At 41.7% G+C, this 20,772-nt stretch overlaps 1 protein-coding gene across 1 annotated transcript; it reads left to right on the top strand.

Annotated features, from left to right (window-relative positions):
- Window positions 1–6,491: 6,491 nt before the first annotated feature.
- Window positions 6,492–19,688, top strand: Ct55 (cancer/testis antigen 55). The gene is made up of 5 exons (XM_228664.7): window positions 6,492–7,040; window positions 9,291–9,463; window positions 15,384–15,516; window positions 17,928–18,040; window positions 19,284–19,688. Exons 1-5 carry the CDS (start codon window positions 6,950–6,952, stop codon window positions 19,473–19,475), a joined length of 702 nt encoding a protein of 233 aa, XP_228664.3. The 5' UTR covers window positions 6,492–6,949; the 3' UTR covers window positions 19,476–19,688.
- Window positions 19,689–20,772: the final 1,084 nt, after the last annotated feature.

A 20,772-nucleotide genomic window follows, 5' to 3' on the forward strand; every position in this document is an offset into this window, starting at 1 on the left:
CCATATTTCAAAGGTCGAGTAAAGGACCCTCTTTGCACTCTGAGGTCATGGCCTTGGAGCTTTTGGTTTAAGGGTCCCACCTCAAAGGTTGTGTAAAGAAACCCCCCTTTGCTCTCTGAGGAGGTTGTGGCCCTGGAGCTGTTGGTTTTTGAGGCCCTGAGTCTTGGTTTCTCATGTTAAGTCTCCTCTGAGCCCAGGCTGTCACTCGACCAGTGTCACCCAGTAGCACACATTGTGAGTTAATCTCCACTGCCTTCCTGGCTTCTCAGGGCCTAGGCCCAAAGATTGTTTAGAAGGCTTTAATTTGCTCTAGTGAATCCTCTAGGATAATGGTGTGTTGGCAGGTACTGACACATTTGCTGACATTGTACAGAAATTATATCCAGAAATCCTGGTTTATGGATAGCTTCACTCTTCTTCCACAGTCTCCTCAGGAAATGTGGCCACCCAACCCACTGGATCTTTCATGAATTCACATAGAATTGTAACTGTACCATGGAGTACGATCAAAGATATTTTTATGCAGGTATTTTTTTCTAGTTTATTTACTGGAGCTGTGTATTTCCTTGTTGGTGAATTACAACATAGTCTCTGGATTTCTAAGAATGCTTCTTTTAATCTGTTTATCCTGCTTGCTAAACACAGTTGCCTTGAATTTACATCTGCGCCTTGTTTATGACCCCTACACACTAGTCTGCTGAAATGACCTCATGCTTTTCCACCTACTTGTATGTTTTATAAAAAAAAATTAAATCCAACACAGTGAGAGCCCTATGTATTTTATAAAACAATGAATCCTCATGTTTCCTTATAGTTATAAGTTAAAAGCAGTCACCCTGGTGCCATTTAAGTTTTTACAGGGAGGTTTTACCTATGCCTGTTTACCGTACACTTTACTTGTTCTATGATTGCCACTCAATGGCTTACAGGAACCAGAATATTCACATACACATGGATAATAGTCCTGCTTACATGGCAGAAATTTTGTTTGGTTGTTTTTCTTTTTAAGGGGAAACCTGAAACATTGAGAAAACATTAAGAGATGATACAGCTTATACATTCATTAATGCATCTTTTCAGAATTGAGGAGAAATTTTCAACAGCAGATACACTCTTTAAAATGTCAAAAGAATAATGTCGTTCTATGATTTAAAAAAATGAAGTGAGGAAAAGTAAGGACGAGTGGAACAGACTATCTTCCTTTAAAGGTTTATATGTTGTTGTTGTTGTTGTTGTTGTTGTTGTTTTTTGTTGTTGTTGTTACTATTATTATTTTGCCTTTTTGAGACAGGGTTTCTCCATAGCCTCACTTTGTATATGTAGACCAGTCTGGCTTCAAACTTAACAGATTCATGTGCCTCGGCCTCTTGAGTACTGGAATTAAAGGTGTTCACCGGCAGACACAGATGGTTTTAATTTCTATTTCTGTGTATGTATACGCACCTGTGTGAGTTTATTGTGCCCCATGTGTGGTGTCTAGTGCACACCGAGGCACACTGAGGGAGGCCAGAGAATGTCCAGTTGCCTAGAACTGGAGTTCAGGTGGTTTTGAGCTTACTGATGTGGAGATTTAGAACCAAGCCTGAGTCCTCATGAAGATCAGTAAGCACTTAACTGCTGAGCCATCTCTTCAGCCTCCTTATGTGCTTTAAAAATAATGTTTGAGAGTTGAAACCTCAAATAATAAGTGCCATCTAACATGATGCTCTCCTTCTGCAGCTGAGACATTTAAAAATAAAAATGAATGTACAAAAGAAAGTTAAGCAGGCCTGAAAGAAGGAAGATTTCTTTACCACTGGTCATAATTTAAAATGTCAATGTCATCAGTGTGTGAGACATTAATATGTATATTGTAATTGACTGCATTACATGTATTCCATAGTAGTATGGATAAATCACAATGAAATTCTAAAAGTTTTCATGCAGTCTACAAAGATAGGAATAAAATAGGAACAGGAAAATAAACAGAATTAAGAAACAAAAATATGTTAACATGTCCTACTCAAATCCTATCAGTATTCATGTTAATTTTGTTCTTGAGACAGGGTCTCACTCTGTGGTCCTGGCTGACAAGGGATTCTCTATATAGACCACACTGGTCTCAAACCCTGAAAAATCCACGTTGCCTCTGCCTCCTGAGTGCTGGGATAAAAGGCATACACCATCATCCCCAGCATTCTTTTAAATTTTAGTGGTCTAAATCAATTCATTAGAAGACAGACATTGGGGTTGGGGATTTAGCTCAGTGGTAGAGCGCTTGCCTAGGAAGCACAAGGCCCTGGGTTCGGTCTTCGGCTCAAAAAAAAATATAGAAGACAGACATTGTCAGAATAGATTAAAAACTCACTTCAAAATTTAATATAAAATATTTAGTTAGCACAATACAGGGAACAATTAGGCAAGAAGTAAAATAAAAAACAAAATGTAGTTATTACAAAGCAAACAAAGGGAGGGGGAGCAGAAAGGGGGAAAGGAGATAATATTTGAAACGTAAAAACATAAAATATCCAATAAAAAAGAAATAATATTCTGTAGGCAATACGTACAAATAGATAATAATAAAAATGTCTTATTACACAAATTAAAAAAAACAAGACCCCCACATATTTGGAGCAGATGTGCAGCTTGGTCTTCATGTGGGTCCCCTAACAAGTAGGGTAGGTACTATCTCTGACCCACTAGCCTGCCATTGGCTCCCCTTCCTCTGCCTGGACTGGCTGGTTGGGCCTCAGTGGGAGAAGATGTGCTTAGTCATACTGGGACTTGATGTCCCAGGGTGTGGTGGTACTGACCCCCCCCCGTCTCTAGGGGAGGGGGCAATAGGGGTAGAGATTTATAAGGGTGGGACAGGGGCAAGAGCAGGGAAAGGAGCTGTGATGAGAATGTAAAATGAATAAAAAACAAAAACAAACAATCATTGATATAACCGGTGGTTCTTATATAAGAACAAGTACAATGCGACTTCAATAAATAAATCTTTTTTTAAAACCCCTCTCAACTGGAATAAAACATCAAATACTTTAAAAAATGTTCTACTTCAAAGAAAACAGCCAAAAAATCCTCAGCCCTGTCGTGTTCCCATGATTTTTTAACCCTGCTATCCCCAAGTTTTACTGCCCTGTCCTAAACAAAATCTGTTAAAATAAAAGAAGGACAACAGTTTAGGAATTGGTGTTTAGTAAAATTCAGTTTGCCCTAAGGCGTCAGGTTCAAGGGAAAGCAAAGGTAAGCCAGGTCTGCAGGGCTGAAGCAACTGACAGTCAGCAAACATACAGGCTTTGTCGCTAAACACAATAAACAAAATTCTTTTTTACTCCTTGAGGGTATGATGGAAAGACCAGTAATGAAAACCATAGCTGTAAAATATCATACTTTGTTCTGTGAAATAATACCTTATAGTTCATCTTGCAAGAGTCAACCTAATCAAATAAAGCTGCTAACATTTAAAGTGAAGGCCTCAACCAGTGTGTGATTCAGCTCCCTTACTGTTCTTATCTTATTACTACTCAGACACTACAAACACTAATGTGTATTTCTAAAGCATTTTTCTTATTATAAGCCTTTCCTTAATACCCTAACCATTAAATCATAAGGGAGCATGCTATTAAAACACGGCTCTGTTTTAAAAACTATGATACCACAGGACATGTTGGAACATACCTTTAATCTCAGTAGTCAGGATCCGGAGGCAGGCAGACCTCTGTGAGGGTGGGGAGGCAGGAAAGGGAGATGGATGGATGAGGGAACACACTCATAGAAGGAGGGGGATGGTATAAGGGGTTTATGGATGGGAAACCAGGAAGGGGGATAACATTTAAAATGTAAATAAATAAAAAAAATCCAATAAAAAAATGACAACTGAAAAAAAATGTCTCCCATCATGCTTAACTTACTGTCACGAGATTCTTGACCAGTTGGTGACAAGAACTGAGTTGTCTCTCAATATAGGCCTTATGCTGAAAAGTAGCAGTTTTATTTTGTTATTTTAAGTTTTTCTTAGATAGTTTTAATTCTGTTATTGGGCACATGTGCACGCACATTTGAGAGTCCATTCTCTCAACACCTTCTCCAGTCATCCGTGTCTGTCTGCTGCCATGCTCTCCGCCATGATGATAATGGACTAAACTGAAACTGTAAGCCAGCCCCACCTAAGTGACCTCTGTTCTGAGGGTTGCCTTGGTTATGGTGTCTCTTCATAGTAATAGAACAGTGACTAAGACAACATGTTATTCTCAAAGTGCAAAGTTCATGTTTTTAAACCATAGAACTGAAACTGGACCTGGTAGCTTACTTCTGTTATCCCAGTACTGAGAGGGTAATGCAGAAGGATTGCCACAACTAGCCTACAGAGTGAGATCCTCTAAAAGAAAGAAAGAAAGAAAGAAAGAAAGAAAGAAAGGAAAAGAAAAGAAAAGGAGAAAAACATCTGTCTCTCCCTCCCTCTCCAAGTACTCGTCATATATTGCAGGCTAGCCCGAGGCACTCAGCAATCTTTTATCAGCAATCTTTTTGTGTCCACCTGTATTGGGACAACAAGAATGTTCCATCATGCCTGATTGAGTGTTCGGTATTTTCGCCTGACTTCTTTCACGTAGGACAAAATGTTCAAAGTTCAGTTTGTTTGTGAATGTATGAATATGTGGTCATATAGTCTCATTCTTTTGGAAATATGTCTAGCACTGAAATCACCTGGGTATGTAGTCACTCTGCTTTTAGCTTTCTGAGGACAGCCCAGACCAGGGGAGAGGGTCTTTTAGCTGCTATGCAATTTAAACGAGCTCATTCACAATGTGTGAGGGTTTAACTGGTTTATACCCTTGCCAGCACTTGTTAATGCTTGTCTTTTAAAAAAAAAAAGGAGAATATTTAAGTAGAAATGGTGCAGCACTTTAGATTTTATTCTTCCTCCCCCTTCTGTTTTGGGGGGGTTCTTGAGACAAGGTTTCTCTATGTAACCCTGTCTGTCCCAGAATTGCTCTTCAGGCCGAGCTGGCCTTGAACTCAGAGATCTGCCTGCCTCTGCCTTCCAAATGCTGGGATTAAAGGCATGTGCCACCACTGCCTCATGTTTTATCAATTTTTATGGCTAATATTCCATGGTTAGACATATATGTCAATTTTAGAATTTTTAAAAAATTAAACTTATGTCCAGGAAATTCAGGCCAAGTGGTGGTGGTGGTGCGGACTTGAATCCCAGTACTCGGGAGGCAGAGGCAGGTAGATCTCTGAGTTCAAGACCAGCTTAAGCGCTTACCTAGGAAGCGCAAGGCCCTGGGTTCGGTCCCCAGCTCCGAAAAAAAGAACCAAAAAAAAAAAAAAAAAGACCAGCTTAATCTATAGTGCGAGTTCCAGGCCAGCCAGAACTACACAGAGAAACCATGTCTTGAACACACCCATACCACGCGCACACACACACAACAAAATCAGCAATGTATATTTAAGCCTGGTTAACGGCAAGTTCTTTAGCCTTGGTCTTCTGCAGCTTAGCACTGTGAACCACAGATTTGGGACCTAGGATGGCAGATCTCCCTGCATTACTTTTCATCGATTCTCAGAACTTTCACCAGCTTAACTACGGTGTCTTTGTAAAGACAGATTTAATTTGTGTTAAGAGAGTGGTGGTTCATGCCCTCCAGTGGACCAGCTTCCCTGTACTGGTGTTCCCCTGACTGAACAGGACACCTCCTCACCCCCACTGCCCCCCCATCCCCACTCCAGTCTTGTGACATTAGGGAGGCGGGTAGACCACCAGCTCTATGGTGGTCATTTGCGAGCTGATGTGTACGGGTGGGTGAGCTTGAGCATCTGGGTAGCCATTTGATGGTCTGGTTAATCACAAGAGACATGGGTTTTTTGTTTTGTTTTGGCCATTTATGGAAGAGAGCCTTTTGCCATTGTAGCTGGTTGTAGCAGGGCCACCTGACAAAGCAGATCTCCTTTGAGCTGCATGTCCTGTCCAATGCCAGAAGTTCTTAGAATTTGGGATTTTTGGGTTTTTTTTTTTGTTTTGTTTTGTTTTGTTTTATTTTGGTTTTTTTGGGTTTTTTTTTTTGTTTGTTTTTTGGTTTTGTTTTATTTACTTATTTTGGTTTTTGTTGTTTACTTTTTTGTTGTTGTTTTTTCATCTGAAAGAGTATTCTCCATCTTTTTGGCCTCCTACTTGTTCTGACAGCAGAGGCTGGGCCCGCCCTTTCAGCACATGGCTTGGCTGCGGGGAGAGAGGCACACGCTAGCTCTTCTTAATCCAGTTATTTTACTGAAATGTGCTCTCAGTGTAACTCTATTTCCTCATTCTTGCTGCTGTGCCCAATGCTTCTGGGGTTCTAGTCAGGAAACCATGGCTTTTTTAAAAATCATTTTTAAAGCAATAATCTCTTGCTGTAAACAAACAACGAGGTCTGTTTCCTGTGTTTTTCCTCTAGTAGAAAGGGTCCAGTAGGATGTGCTGTAACTCATGCCTATAATCCCAGCACTCAGGAAGCCGAGACAAGAGATTGTCATGAGTTTGAGGCAGCCTAGGTTAGAATGAAATCCTATCTCAAAAAACACAGAAATAAACTTACCGACGAAACAATGACAACAATAAAAACCGGGCCTATAAAAGTGTATGGGTGGAGGCCATTTTAGATGGAGTACTGGATTTTAGCATTATGCGATGGAGCACGTTGTAAAGTGCATCCTCCCTATTTGCCATAGGTCAGTGGCTTTTTTTTTTTGAGCAAACGACTCTCTTATTGGCTGATTGAGCAGATACCCTGGCACTCCACACGTGGCAGTTCTGCCCCCTGTGGGAGTCTTAGACTAGAGAGGCTGTACAGAGGACACGGAAGTAGAGTTGTGTCTGTGAGAGTTGCTGTGATTAGGGCTCTCCTGGGAGACAGAGAACTAGAGAGAAGGAAGCCTTAGTCCTGGTACCACCTGGTGCCGAAGCCTGCTCAGACAACGAACTATGCACCGGCTAATTTCCAGATTTCGTGCCATCTTTCAAAGGAAAGCGGACCTGAAGGAGGCGAGGGAAGAGCAGCAGAGGCTCTTGGAAGGTACTGCACTAGTTCTTTGTTCAAAGAGACCTTCTCTTAGAGGTCTGTTCCATCTCTGCTCCAGAGTCTGAGGAACTTAGAATACTCCCTACCCACCCCCACCCCCACCCCGAACCTGGTACCTGGCCAGAGCAGCGCCATTTTATCTCCACAGTAGACATCGCCAGTTCCTTGGCCCGCACCCTTGTATGCCACCTTGTATGCTGGATAGTCTTGCATGCACTCACTCCAGAACTCCCCTGCCCAAAGGAACAGCTTTACAACAATGGGGGCTACAAAGATGACTCAGCAATTTAGAGCTTTTACTGTTCTTAGATGACCAGGGTTCAGTTCCCAATGCCACATTGCTGCTCACAACTGCCCTATAACTCTAGTTCTTGTGCCTCAGAAGTATTCTTCTGTCCTCTAAGGATATGTCATTCACATATATACACTCAGGAGCAACAAGCATGCACAAATATGCGCGGGTGCGTGCATGCGCGTGCGTGCGTGCGTGCGTGCGTGCGTGTGTGTGTGTGTGTGTACACGCGTGCTAGTGTGCGCGCATAACACTCCCACAATTTAAAAAAAGAACAAAAGAACAAAGTATGGCCAAAGGCAAGAAAGCAGGGGGGAGTGAGGGGTGAGGTGCTACCCGCATTTGATAGCTGCTAAGAAAGGGAGAACCAGTTTTCTTTAAGGAAGGGCCACTGCTAGATGGACCACCCTCCAGGACAGGCTCTAGACTCAAAAGAATTTAGGCAGCACAAATTGGACTTGATGGGCTAAAAAGAAAAACTGGGAGAGACCAGTAAGTTGGGTGAGCAGGAAGGTGGGGTGTATCTGGGAGGAACTGGAACAGATAGGATAGGTTTGATCAAAATATATTATGAAATTCTTAAAGTACAAGTGATAAGAATTTCTAAACATAGAAAGCAGAGGTAGGAAATCAGAGAAAGGGTAGAGGTTGGGGGTGGTAGGGGGAGGTTCTGTGCCCCATTTTTCCATTTATCTAGGTACTTGAGGAACTTTAAAAAAAGTTGAGACCAGGTCTCCCAGTTAAACCAGGTTTCCATCGACTCACTTGCTTACGTTTACCGTAGGTTACAGGAAGATTCCCTTCTGTATTTACAGTAGTTGTTTCTCTTAGTTACTTTATCTTAAAAATTATCTGTTTTGATTGCCTGTGTGAGTACAGCTGTGCAGCAGGGCGCCTCAGGAGTCAGTTTTCAGCTATTATTTTGTAGAGTCATGGGACTAAACTCAAGTTGTCAGGCCTGGGGACAAGCACCTCTATCCAAGGAGCCATTTTGCTATCCCACTGGTTTTGTTTCTTAACTGAGCACAGGTTTGGATCTATCTCTCAACCAGCTTACTGTTACTGTGCTAAAATGCCTGAAACAAGTTAACTTAAAGGAAGAAAAGCTTCTCGTGGATAATATTTTCTGAAAGTTCAGTCAGTGGTCACTTGACTATGTTTCTTGTATTCTGGCGAGACAGAACACCCTGGTGGGGAAGATATAGTGGATCAGAGCTGCTCAATTCATGACAGTCAAGAGAGGGGAGAGAAAAAGATCAATTTTATAGCAAAGGCCTTCACTTCCAAATTCATGAAGCTATATACAAATTCATAAATAGATTACTCAACTAATGAGGTTAGAGCCTTCCTAATCCAAAGATTTCAGTTCTGAACACTCCTACACTGGGACCAAGCTTATAGAAGATGTTTAACACCAACCTATATCAGAAGCCAAACAAATTAATTATATATCTATGATCAGTAAGGAGATAGGAATCAAAGTTTATTTGCTCCATTTGCATCCCTAAACACATGCCCTGGAGTCTGCCCCTGACAATGGGTTATTTTGAAGGTTAGTGTTTCCCTAGTGAGAGTCAGCTAAATGATGGCTGGGGTAAATGGTATCTCTGTTTTAATAAAAGACGTTCCAGTATTACCACGTCTGTGCTACAGCTAAGTAAAGTAGGCAGACCGCAGAGGGTGCACAAGCTAGTTTGTGGCCCAGCAGAACTCATACCCTGACACACCCAGATTGAACAAAAACCATACACAGAGACCTTTTCACTCTCCCTCCAGAGTCCTGCATGCTTCATCACTGCTCACTAACCTAATGCCTATCTTAAATCAAAATCACTTTATTTCTAGACTTAGATGATTATTTACCACAGCTTCTCTGGTAGGGCTTACTTGTAGTGTGTGTTTGCACTTGAAAATAATTTGTATGTGCAAATTTGTCTTTACTCATCTTTTAGATGATACCATATTACAATACAAACATCAAGTTATGGCAGGGTCCTGTACTAACTATGACTGGATCCACTTCAGTACTGACGTCATCGTGACTTGCGACAGCCCTCCGAAAGTTCAACAAAAACTTCCTGCAGCTGCAGAAGAACAAAGCACTCACGGATTGAACTCGGTCACAGTAAGACTTGGATATCCTGGATGCTTTTTCTGTTTCTGAGTTCCTTCACTGTGGCTTCTAGTTTTCAGCCCCTCTTAAATGGACATGTTGCAGTGGATAAAAGTTGAAGTCTAATTTGGGGTTTGCATGGAACATCTGTTCTATTTTGTAGTAGTATATATTTAGAAAAGTACAAGTTGCATAATCTATTCCTCAGTATTTAACAATAATTATTGGAGTTTATATTATCCTGTAACTTCCTCTTATAATGTAAATAATAGCTCTGTGTTGTTAATTACTAGATGAATAGACATATACCTTAATTACTTTTTTTTTTTTGGTTCTTTTTTTTTTTTTTTTTTCGGAGCTGGGGACCGAACCCAGGGCCTTGCGCTTCCTAGGTAAGCGCTCTACCACTGAGCTAAATCCCCAGCCCCAATTACTTTTTAAATAAAACTTTATTGAAGTATAACTGAATTACTATGGAGTTCCCCAGTTTAAAACCTCTTTAGATTTACAGGATCGAATCTAGCACCCCAGTTCAGCTACTTATAATTTTGACCTATATATGCAAATTAAGATTATTATTATTACTAATTGACACCAGCAGCAGCAGGAGTCTCAGGGTTGGCAAGAGTGGAAATATTGTAAGTCTTTGAAAGTTTTAGCTATCTAAGATCTGAAAAGACAGTCAGACAGTCAGCACATGCCTTTAATCCTGGCACTTGAGATGCAGAGGCAGGCAGAGCTCTGTGAGTTCGAGAAAAGCCTGTTTTACAGAGCTAGTTCCAGGACAGCCAAGGCTATGCAGAGAAACCCTGTCTCTAAACCTCCAACAGCACAATTGAACATACACACACACACACACACACACACACACACACACACACACCCCGTGCCACGCCACTCACACGCAGATGCACACACAAAGAAGAGGAAGCAAGGAAGTAGAAGAGGAGGAGAAGGAAGAGGAGGAAGAAAAAAGCTACGTAGGCTTCCACATGTAGTATGACTGCTTGTTAGTGTGAAGCCAGAGCACTGAAATCAGAGGGCGCAGTGGATCATCCACATAGCTACTCACTGGTGGTAGAGAAATGTGAGCCTGCTATTTGGTTTATGGATAAAACCGAGCGAGTGAATAAATAACCATGAAATTGATTTTGACAGCTGGAGATGGAGATTAAATAGATGGCAAATCTAGGGTCTTCCAAATTAGAAACCTACAAATGAATTCATAATGCATAGAATTCTCACTCCTTTCTTCCCCCAAACCCAGTTTAATGAATAAGCCACAGAAATCAGGACCACCACAATTCCAGCTACTTCTTTGCATCTGGAGGATGAAAAAACCATTCATTGTTTAGAAGCTTACTAAAGGGCCATCAACTTTCAGGAGAGTAAGGAGGTGCAGGGCAATGGCTCAGCCTGTGAAGTGCTTGCTGCACAAGTTAATGGACTACGCCAGCACCCAATTGCAGTGTGACCTTTAATCACAGTGCTGGAGAAGCAGAGACAGGAGAGTTCCTGAGGCTTGCTGGCCAGCCTAGCCAGTTAAGGAATTTTGGTTTGGCGAGAGAGCCTATCCTCAAAGGAAAGCTGGAGAACCATTACAGAAGAGCCCACTATGGGCCTCTGAGTTCTGCACATACAGGCATGAACATCTCCCGGTCACAGCTTCCTCCAACACAGGCATTTTACTAGAGTATGGTAAACCAATGCTTTCTCATTCTAGACCGTCACATTGAAAAACAAGAATTGAGTCACCATTACTTGCTTTTTTCCTAGGGACATAGGAACAAAAGTCTACTCAGTCCAGATAGAACACCAGAGACAGACCAAAGAAATGACTCTAGCCAAGTCTAACTTGGATATGTAGTGAGCTTATTGGAGTCTTACAGGCAGGTAAGTCATAGGATCACAGGTGACTCAAAGGCAGCTCTGTCACCAAAAAGTGTCCCCCAGCATTGGTGATGACTTGTGAAATTCAGAGCAAATAGCTATGTAAGAGTCATTACACAGCACTGGGGAAGCAGAAGCAGGAGGATTTCTGTGAGTTTGAGGTCAGCCTGGACTACAGAGATTGTTTCAGGACAGCCAGGGCTACACAGAGAAACCCTGCCTCAGAAAAACAAACAAACAAAAAAAATTTACAGTACACACAAAGGGGACAGGGTGAGGGAGACTGGGAAAAGAAGAGGGATGCATTGTATAAGAGAAGAATAAATAAATAGATTAAAATAGATAAATAAACCAATCAATAAACAAGAAAGCTGATGAAGCTCTCTAAACAGTTCAAACACAGAATGTTCCAAAGACCTAGTCAGTTCAGAAACAACGTCATGCAAGCAGCCTCAATTTATTCCATGCCTGAGGGAAATCTTGAAAGAGGCAGGACAAGCCCAGCTGGGTGCATTCTAGCCAATCAGTCACAAAGACAGTGCCCCCAGGATGGAGACAGCAGCTTCAGCTCTGGGTGAAGCCTGAGGCCAGAGGTTAGAGGGGGCAGGGATGAGTGAGAAAAAGTAGGACAACGTTGAATCTGTGCAATAGCGTCCTCTTCTTCTTTCAGAGGACCTACTAAGGAAAGAAAGGCAGCCAACAAAACAAACAAGCAGGCCTGGCCTGCCGCCCCAGGTTTGCACAGGTTTCCTTGAGGTTCTGGACTGCTGGCCCTGCGTGACTGACTTTGCCAGACTCAGCACAGCATCCTTGGTGGCCTCCTAACAGGATTGCTTCTACTCTTCCCTTCAGCAGGACACCACTCCCATCAGGGCATCGGACACCCCCCCCCCAAGCCTCCTACATTCCCTGGAAGGCTTCAGGAGCCACAACAGATGTTAAGAGTAGTACCTAAGCTGGGGCAGGGAACAATGAGGTCCAGGGCTACTGGGCTCACACCATAGGCCTGTAACTGTGAACTCTTGATGGAAACTTTTCAATATGAAATTCTGCTCCTGATAGCTGATCCTACATGTATATACTAAGAAACTATGTAGTGTATTAAATTATAAGTTGTATGCCCAACTGTGGAATAGTGCCCCTAAATTATGGCACTTCCCTTTCATAGGACACCATGATATCCATTTAAAAGTTAAAATTAACTGGCTTATTTGTGCCCATTTTTATATATTTATTATACATGTGTGATATTACATTTTCCTTTCAAAGGGTGTATAGGTAAATTATCCAGAACAAGTCCAGGGAAGAAAGTTCAGACTAGTACCTTACCAAACCAAATGTGAGCCCTTTAGGTACAGTTTATAAAGGCAAAAACCTGCAATGACGTTGTGAGGTAGAGGTTAGGAGAAAACCATTACATTAGTTTTGGTTATGCATTCAGTAGGTACTTAGATTCTACATCTAGGCCATGATCAGGGTCTTAAAAAGCCTTTAATGTGTGGCTAAGGCAGATGTGACTGTTCATGGAATTAGGGATGAAAATTGTCTGAGCAGACACAAAATGGAGTCAGGGTAAGATTAGGCCATGATGTTGTCTTGGTCACATCTTGAGAACATGGTCAGTGCTTATTGGCTAGGGAATGGATTTCTGAATTATATGTGATTTTCTTGCTTTTCTGCCTCTTTTACATTTTATATGCCAAATGTGTTATTTTTATAATGAGGAAAACAAAACATAAGATAAAGATAACTATAATTCTAAGAAATAAAAATACGAATTTTTTTATTATTTTAGATAAAGTCCTAAATTAACTGTGTTTTTTTTAGACCCTACAGATCTTGCTTATTATCTTCCATCCCAGAGTGAACTAAACCTAACCCTGCTTAGCTTCCAAGATCAGACGAGACTGATCATATTTAAGGTGGCATATGGCCATTAGATTTATTTTCTCACATTTATCTTGACATTCTTTTGTCTCCCCAGAGGCTCTGCTTGGGAATCTTAGCATTGATTTACTTACCCTTCTTTTGTTTCTTTGCTGTCTTTTCTGCTATGAGCCCAAGTCCAACCCACAGTTCTTTCCTCCCATTTCCTGATTTTTAGTTTTTATTACTATTGTTGTTGTTGAGTCTGCTTAAATTAGCCTGGGGACTGGAACAATGGCTCAGCAGTTCAATGGCTCTGTTTTTGCAGAGGACCAAGGTTCAATCACCAGCCCCCACATGGTTGCTTACAACCATCTGTAAATCCGGGGATCTGATAACCTCTTTAGGTCTCTGCTTTTGATCTCTGAAGGCACCAGGTAGGCCCATGACAAGTCAAGCAACTGGTATTTGGTTTTCAGCTGTGCCCCCTTTCAAAAGATCATTCCAGTTGGACTTGTTACCTGTTCAGCGCCCCCACCCCCACCCCTTCCAGCTAAATATCCAACCGTTCTCTACCAACAATCAACTCTGCATAACATCTGGGGAAGAGGCTAGGGTCAACATGTAGGCCAGGGAAGACTGATTTGCGGTTGGGAGATGGTTTTGTCTATGCAGCTACAGGAAACACTCTTCCCTTCAAGGTAAGGTTTTCCAGAAGTGGATGGCTGAGGAAGGAGTTCCCACACCCCCATAAGTAACCCCTCACCTCTGCTCTGTATAGAAGCCTATTAAACTCATTGGTTCCTGAGAGCAAACTCCAGTGGAATCTTGTCTCTGTTTGTCATTTGGGATCATAGGAGAAGGGGCAGACATTGCTCACTTGTCTCCATGGGAAGAAATTTTAACAATGGCACACATACATACCTGCAGGCAAAACACTCATACACAAAATATAAAATGAGTTTTAAAATTTTCATTACATACCATTACACTTTGCCCTTATTCTCCCCTCTCCACTTCCCCCCAGTGTTCACTGTGTACCCCTTACCTTCCTCCCCTCCCCTCTTCTGCTTTTATGTCACATGCATTCTATTACCCTGTCTATCCCTTGTTCTGTTAAATGTTCTTCCTCCTGTCTCATGATCATCTAGTTCAGTGACCCACACACACATACACATACAGAAATACAAACACACATAGAGACAAACATATATCTCAGCTTAATTTATCAGATAATCATTTCTTTCACAGACCAGGTCAGAAATCACTTCCTGGGGGTTGGGGATTTAGCTCAGTGGTAGAGCGCTTGCCTAGCAAGCGCAAGGCCCTGGGTTTGGTCCCCAGCTCCGAAAAAAAGAAAAGGAAAAAAAAAAAAAGAAATCACTTCCTGGAAACCTTTTCTGTAGTCTTAATGTTCTTCATCTGAATTGTCTTTTCCTTTGGAACTTTTTTTTTCTTTTTTTTGGAGCTGGGAACCGAGCCCAGGGCCTTGCGCCTGTTAGGCAAGCACTCTACCACTGAGCTAAATCCCCAACCCCTAAGGACCAATTTTTAATTTTTTTCACAAACCATGACTTACTTTAAGTCTGGTAAATATGCAAATAATGTTTTTAGAAGAAATTTTTTTCTCCATCTTTATTAAATTGGGTATTTCTTATTTACATTTCAAATGTTATTCCCTTTCCCGGTTTCCAGGCCAACATCCCCCTAACCCCTCCCCCTCCCCTTCTATATGGGTGTTCCCCTCCCCATCCTCCCCCCATTGCCACCCTCCCCCAAGAATCCTGTTCACTGAGAAGAAATTTTTAAAGTTTATGATTGTATAACACAAAGCCTGAGCCTTAATGTAAACTATGAATTTTATAAAGAGCGTTGATGCTGGCTTATCGGTTATCATCAATGTATGTGAAACTCTGTATTTTCTTCTCAATCTTCCTAATCTACCCTAAAACTACAGTAAAAAATGATATGAAGCTCAAACATTATTTCATTAGCGCATACCAATTTCTCTATCACTTGTCTATGACGATTATTTGAACTATTGCTTGAACAATGATTTTAGGGTGGGTTTCAGATTTACGTATGTATATATGTATGTATGCATGTGTCTGTGTGTATTTAGTTTTGACTTGTTAGAAGCAACATTTTTAAATTAGTTGGTTTGTTTGTTATACAGGTGGATGCTCTCTCCTATGACCATGATGAACAACCAGCAGACTCTCACATGAGAGTTTTGTTTGGCTGTGTGACAGGTGACACTGACTACAATGATCACGGATTGTCCTTCTCTCTAGACATTGCTTGTAAAGGTACAACTCCCATTCTTAAATGTAAAATTAGGCTTTACCCATTTGAAATATTACCAATTAGGTGTAGGCATCATTTTCGGGGTCAAATTTGGAACATGCTTATTTGTTGAGAGGGTTTTTGTCTCACAACTCCTAGTGCAGTAAACTGGATCTTTGCCTGGGTCAGACACAGGCCTGTGCTTGCTAGGCAAGGGCTCTATCACTGGGCTACATTCCCAGTCCTATACTTGGCCCGTTTCAGCTGCAGTTCAATGTGTGAAGTAGACCACTGGAATTTGAAAATAATGTGTAGCACAGGGCTCAAACATCTCATGCTATTGTTTGTTATGTCTTCATCTGTTTGGGTACACTAATATTTGTGCAACTTTTTCTTTATATTGGTATTGAATTTCTATTCTAACACCATCACACAAGCGAAAAGATACTATTTCATAATACTTTAAATGCTTAAAATAAGGCCTGGAAATTGCCTGAAAAGCCATGTATATGTGTAAGCAGTGTTGAATTCTATTTGTATTTATCTGATATAACATTTTATTGTTTTATGTCTGAGGCAACAACATGTTCATTTAAAGAGTCTATTGGACTTTCATTTGGTTCAAAAGAGAGTTCCAGATATTGAAGGCAGAGGACAAAATATAGACAGCTTAATTAAACCTTGCTTATTAAGAGCTCATAGTATCATTAGGAGAGACAGACATGAATCCATTAAACTAGGCTGATGGGAAGAAACATTGGGACAAGCAGTGCTAGGGAGAACCAGAAACGGCTGATTGGGCTGTGAATTATGTTAGCTGGACTATACCCTGCTACTTTGTGCTTTTAATGACCACAATGGAGAACCAAGACAGTTTTTTATGCATCATGAAATGTAAATCGAATAAAATATAAACCTAGTGAAATATAAATTTGACATCTTTATTATAACACATACCTCCTGCCTTGAGACAGGGACTTCCTAGTGTCCTGTGTTTTGTCTCAAACTGTTAAAAGTCTTGCCTCAGCTTTCTAGTACCAGGTTCAACTTTGTAAGAGGAGTGCAAGGAAAATAAATCACACCCACTGCAGCTTAGTCAGTTGCCACTTAACTTGGACAAAAAGAGTGACATTGTCCCACCTACACAAAACTGCTTTCCAGTTTAATTTTCTTAATATTGGTTCTTATCTCAGGATCTCTTCAACAATGACAGCTTGGCAGTGTCTAGGATGCTATGACATTTTCCCTCAGATTCTCAGTATTCAGAGGAAAGGGTCCCTGTGATTGTTAAGTTTCAAAGACAATTTATTAGCCTGTCAATATCCCAACAGGAAGTTGTCAACAACAGGAAGGATGGTAGAAATACTCTTTTCAGAGTGGAAGGGACTCAGACATGTTTGTAGTGCAAAGGATAGGACTAAAGGTGCTGAGGAGAGCAGGAAGAAATGATGGAGTCAGGTCCCTGAACTAGTGGATAGGACCAAGGCCTAGGCGGAGAGGCTTCCTTCTGTGGAATAGGGTTAGTCACTGTAGCAGGCTGTTCTAGAAAAGACAGTGGTGAAAAAAGAAGGTGCTGCTGGTCCCTAGCACTAGGGACCAATCTTAAAGGCCTCAGCCAGTCATATCTATAATTGTCAGAATAAATGCTATTAAATGAATAGTACGAAACCCAGTGAAAATGGCAAACAGTTCTTCATTACTATTTTTATTACCCATGGGTTGCTCAAAATCAAATGCTGGTTCTTGTCCATGCTAAGTAAGCTACAGCCTCAGTAGTTGATTCAATGAGAAACTAAAAGAACGGAAAGACGACAAAAATCCTTGTTTTGTCCTATACTGAGAAATGCATAGGTTATTTCCTTCCTGACCATTGTGCAGGTTATTTTCCTGCCTCGTGGTGTTCCAGATGCTTTGTTTTTTTACTTTTGTCTTTGTTAAATGTTGTGTATGTGAGAGGCTTGCCGGCATGTATGTGTACGGCACTGCTCACATGCCTACAGACGCTCGGGAGTTGGAAGTTACTGGTATCTCTAGCCTCCATGTGGGTGTGGAAACTGTGAGCCCTGATGTGCTGCAAGAACAGCAAGTACCTTTAGCTGAAGAACCACCTCTCTAGCCCGCATCTTTGACAAAGCAGTGCCTCTATTCATGTGTATGTGTGCTTTTGTGCAAGCACCTGCCATGTTTATGTGGGTGCCCTCAGAGACCAAAGGAATCCACAGATAAGCTAGAGGTGGCTGGGGACACTGGGAGGTAAACCTGCGTTCTTTGCAACAGCAGTAAAACTCCTCGGGTCATCTCTTCGACACAAGGGTTCTACATGTTCAAAACATACTTTATGTGTCACAGAAACTGTGTCAGGGCTCACATTCCAGGAAATGCTGAAATGTCACATTGCCTCCTCTAACTTGAGTTTCTTCCATGACTGTTACAGATTTTCGGCCTTATAATGGTGACCTGGTAGAAATTGAGTTTTCTGATGAGCAAGACACACAGAACAGAAGGGCCATCTTGGTGAAGCCTCTGAAACATTGTCATATAAATGAGGTAGTTTCTGTGCCTTGCACTTTTGCTAATCTTTCATTTAGTGATCTTTTTTTTCCTGCTTAGGATTATATTGCAAGTGTTAGGAAACCAAAAATAAATGCTTTGCCAAAATAAGTAGATGTAGGCAGATGCAGAAACCCATCACCAGACGTCAGGTGGAGCCCAGGGAGCGTGGTGGAAGAGTAGGGGATAGAAGTGAGCAAGTTGGAGCGGTCAAGGACAGACACCGCAGGAAGAAACTAACCTGGACATGGTGGTACTGGAACTAGGCCTCCACACATTTGTAGCAGATGTACAGCTTGATCTTCATGTGGGTCCCCTTACAAGTGAAGCAGGGATGTCTCTGCTCTTTTTCATTGGATTACCTTCCCCCTACCTGAACTATCTGGCTAGGCCTCAGTGGGAGAGGATGTGCCTGGTCCTGTTGGGACTAGATGTCCCTGTTCCTGCTGGTACGAGATGACCCACGGCGGGGTGGCAGTCAAGGGGGGACTCCCTTTCTCTAAGGAAAAGGAGAAAGGGCAATGGGGGGGAGGGATTTGGGAGGGTGAGAAAAGGAGGAGATGACCAAGGCTGTGATCAGGATGTAAAGTGAATAAAAACCCTGTAATTCTGAAAGAAAATGAGACAAATGTGGTACATAATGTTCAAAATTTGAACTTGGTATGGTCTATCTGGGAGGCAGAGAATGTTCTAAGAGCAACAAAACCAAAAAAAAATTTAGTGATCAGGTTTCTTGGAATTGTTAGGAAAAAATGGGTGGAGTGTCACTGAACTCCTCACGAGCATGTGGGTATGATGTGGGCAGTAAAATCTGAAAACGAGTTACTCAGCTGACGTTTGTCTTGAACCATTGGAAAAATGAAGGAATGTGCTTCTAAGGCAACTGAGGAAGCAGAGGAAAATGTTAACAACACACTCCTCTCCCACCCTTTTCAAGCAATCAGCCTGAACTACAAGTTAACACCCATGGCGGGTAATGATTTAGAACCAAATTCTCTCAGTGGAGACCAGGTGCTCATGCTTAGACTGCTTTGATTGTTGTGAGGTTGGACCTAGGCAGGGGTTGTGGGGTGGGGGTTCTGTTTATACAGCACCTAGATGTTGCTAACATGCCGAGCTGGATGGGAATCCGTGGTGGAATGCAGGAGTCTGCTGCTTAGGGCCAGGGAGAAGGGCAGAGTCTATGACCATGGATTATGATTTTCTATACTCTTTGCTGCCATTTTCTTTTAAATCACAGGCCTGTGTTACAAAAATGGATGGAAGAACTGGGGTGTTGGAAAACGACATCTTTTTCACCTTGGATTCTCTTAAACTTCCTTCTGGATATGTGCCGCAGGCAGGTGACGTTGTCAATGTGGTTGCAGTGCAGAGCATTCATCCCAACTATTTCTGGAGAGCAGTTGCTATGACCCCAGTACAAGTGTTGTAGGAACCAAACCTGTGTTCAATCTTCAGCGTTACTTGTATGGGTAGTGAAGGGCCTGGTTTAATATTTAATATTTTTTCTAGTAGAACCCATCCTCCCATGTTAGAATGCCAAAGCCATACACAGTGTTGTTTGTCCTGTAGCTCTGAGCAGTGCCTGGTGGATGGGGCAGACTGCACGTTTATACCTTCAATAAAGCTATTTCCTGAGCATCAATACTGTTTACCTGTAGTTAATTTGCCGGTCAGTCTCGGGAATGAAATTGTTCCGTATATTATTAGTTTTTTACTTGCTGGTGGTTTCTTTTGAAACAGAAACATTGCTATATGGGGTCTGCATCATGTTCCGTGATCCTGTTTGTGAGAAAGGTGGGTACTGCCTATCTACCGACAAGAATTGGAACAAATCCAAATACTATGAAGGAAGGGGAGGTTGCTTAACCAAGCTGGGGACTGTTCCCAGGATCCACTGGTCTACCCCATGAGATTCCTTGATTTTTTTCTTAACAGCAATGTACCCGGGTGACTGCCATGTTGTGAAGCCTATGGAAAGTAATGGTGGGCTCTAACAGTGTCCCTAAGAGCCAGTACTTTACCATATGCTCCTGGCCCTGCGTAAGCTGATTATGAATTTGCCTTCTATTTTTAGTAGGCACTCCCCATGGTCCTATGGGCTTTACTCCACTTTGTAATTAAGATCATAGGAATGAACTGGTTTATCTTAAGTAAATTCTTAATAACTATGTGTTATGTATTAGGCTGTGATCTAGATATTGGAATGAAATCAAAAGCACACATGTCCAGGTTTTAATGGAACTTGGCTCACACCACTGTTTCTTAGGTTCATGACCCCAGGAATATTTGGCAGTAAACTATTCCAGGTACTTTCACCTATATCTTGAACCAGTATACTGTACTACATAATATGTACCCCTTTATGTAGTTACTCCCTAAATTGCTATTTAGGTGGTTTGGAGATTTAAGAGACTGGATGCTCAGCTGACCAGATAACAAGTGGCCATTTACATGGTGGCGTTAGCATTTACATGGCTCCATTCTTGCAGTAGGGCATACTATTCAAGAAGACAGTCACAGACAATGCCCTACAACATACTCTTACTCCATACAGGAATGTCTCCAGCACATGACACAACTGTCTGGGGGTTCATTTGGGAAAGGCCTTATTACCTACCTGGGGGCAATGTCACAGGAAGGGTGTGGTAGGGACATAGCAAATAGCTCTTTAAAAGTTGCCATTTAAGTTGGCTCAGGAGAGGAAAAAAGGAAAGCAGATTTGCTGA

Source organism: Rattus norvegicus, chromosome X (assembly GCF_036323735.1).
Source record: "Rattus norvegicus strain BN/NHsdMcwi chromosome X, GRCr8, whole genome shotgun sequence".
Classification (NCBI taxonomy): Eukaryota; Metazoa; Chordata; class Mammalia; order Rodentia; family Muridae; genus Rattus; species Rattus norvegicus.

Coding starts and splice junctions, on each gene's coding strand:
- Ct55 (XM_228664.7), top strand. CDS start 6,950: ATGCACCGGCTAATTTCCAGATTTCGTGCCATCTTTCAAAGGAAAGCG. Junction 15,517..17,927: donor TCTAGACATTGCTTGTAAAG/GTACAACTCCCA, acceptor TGACTGTTACAG/ATTTTCGGCCTTATAATGGT. Junction 18,041..19,283: donor AACATTGTCATATAAATGAG/GTAGTTTCTGTG, acceptor TTTAAATCACAG/GCCTGTGTTACAAAAATGGA.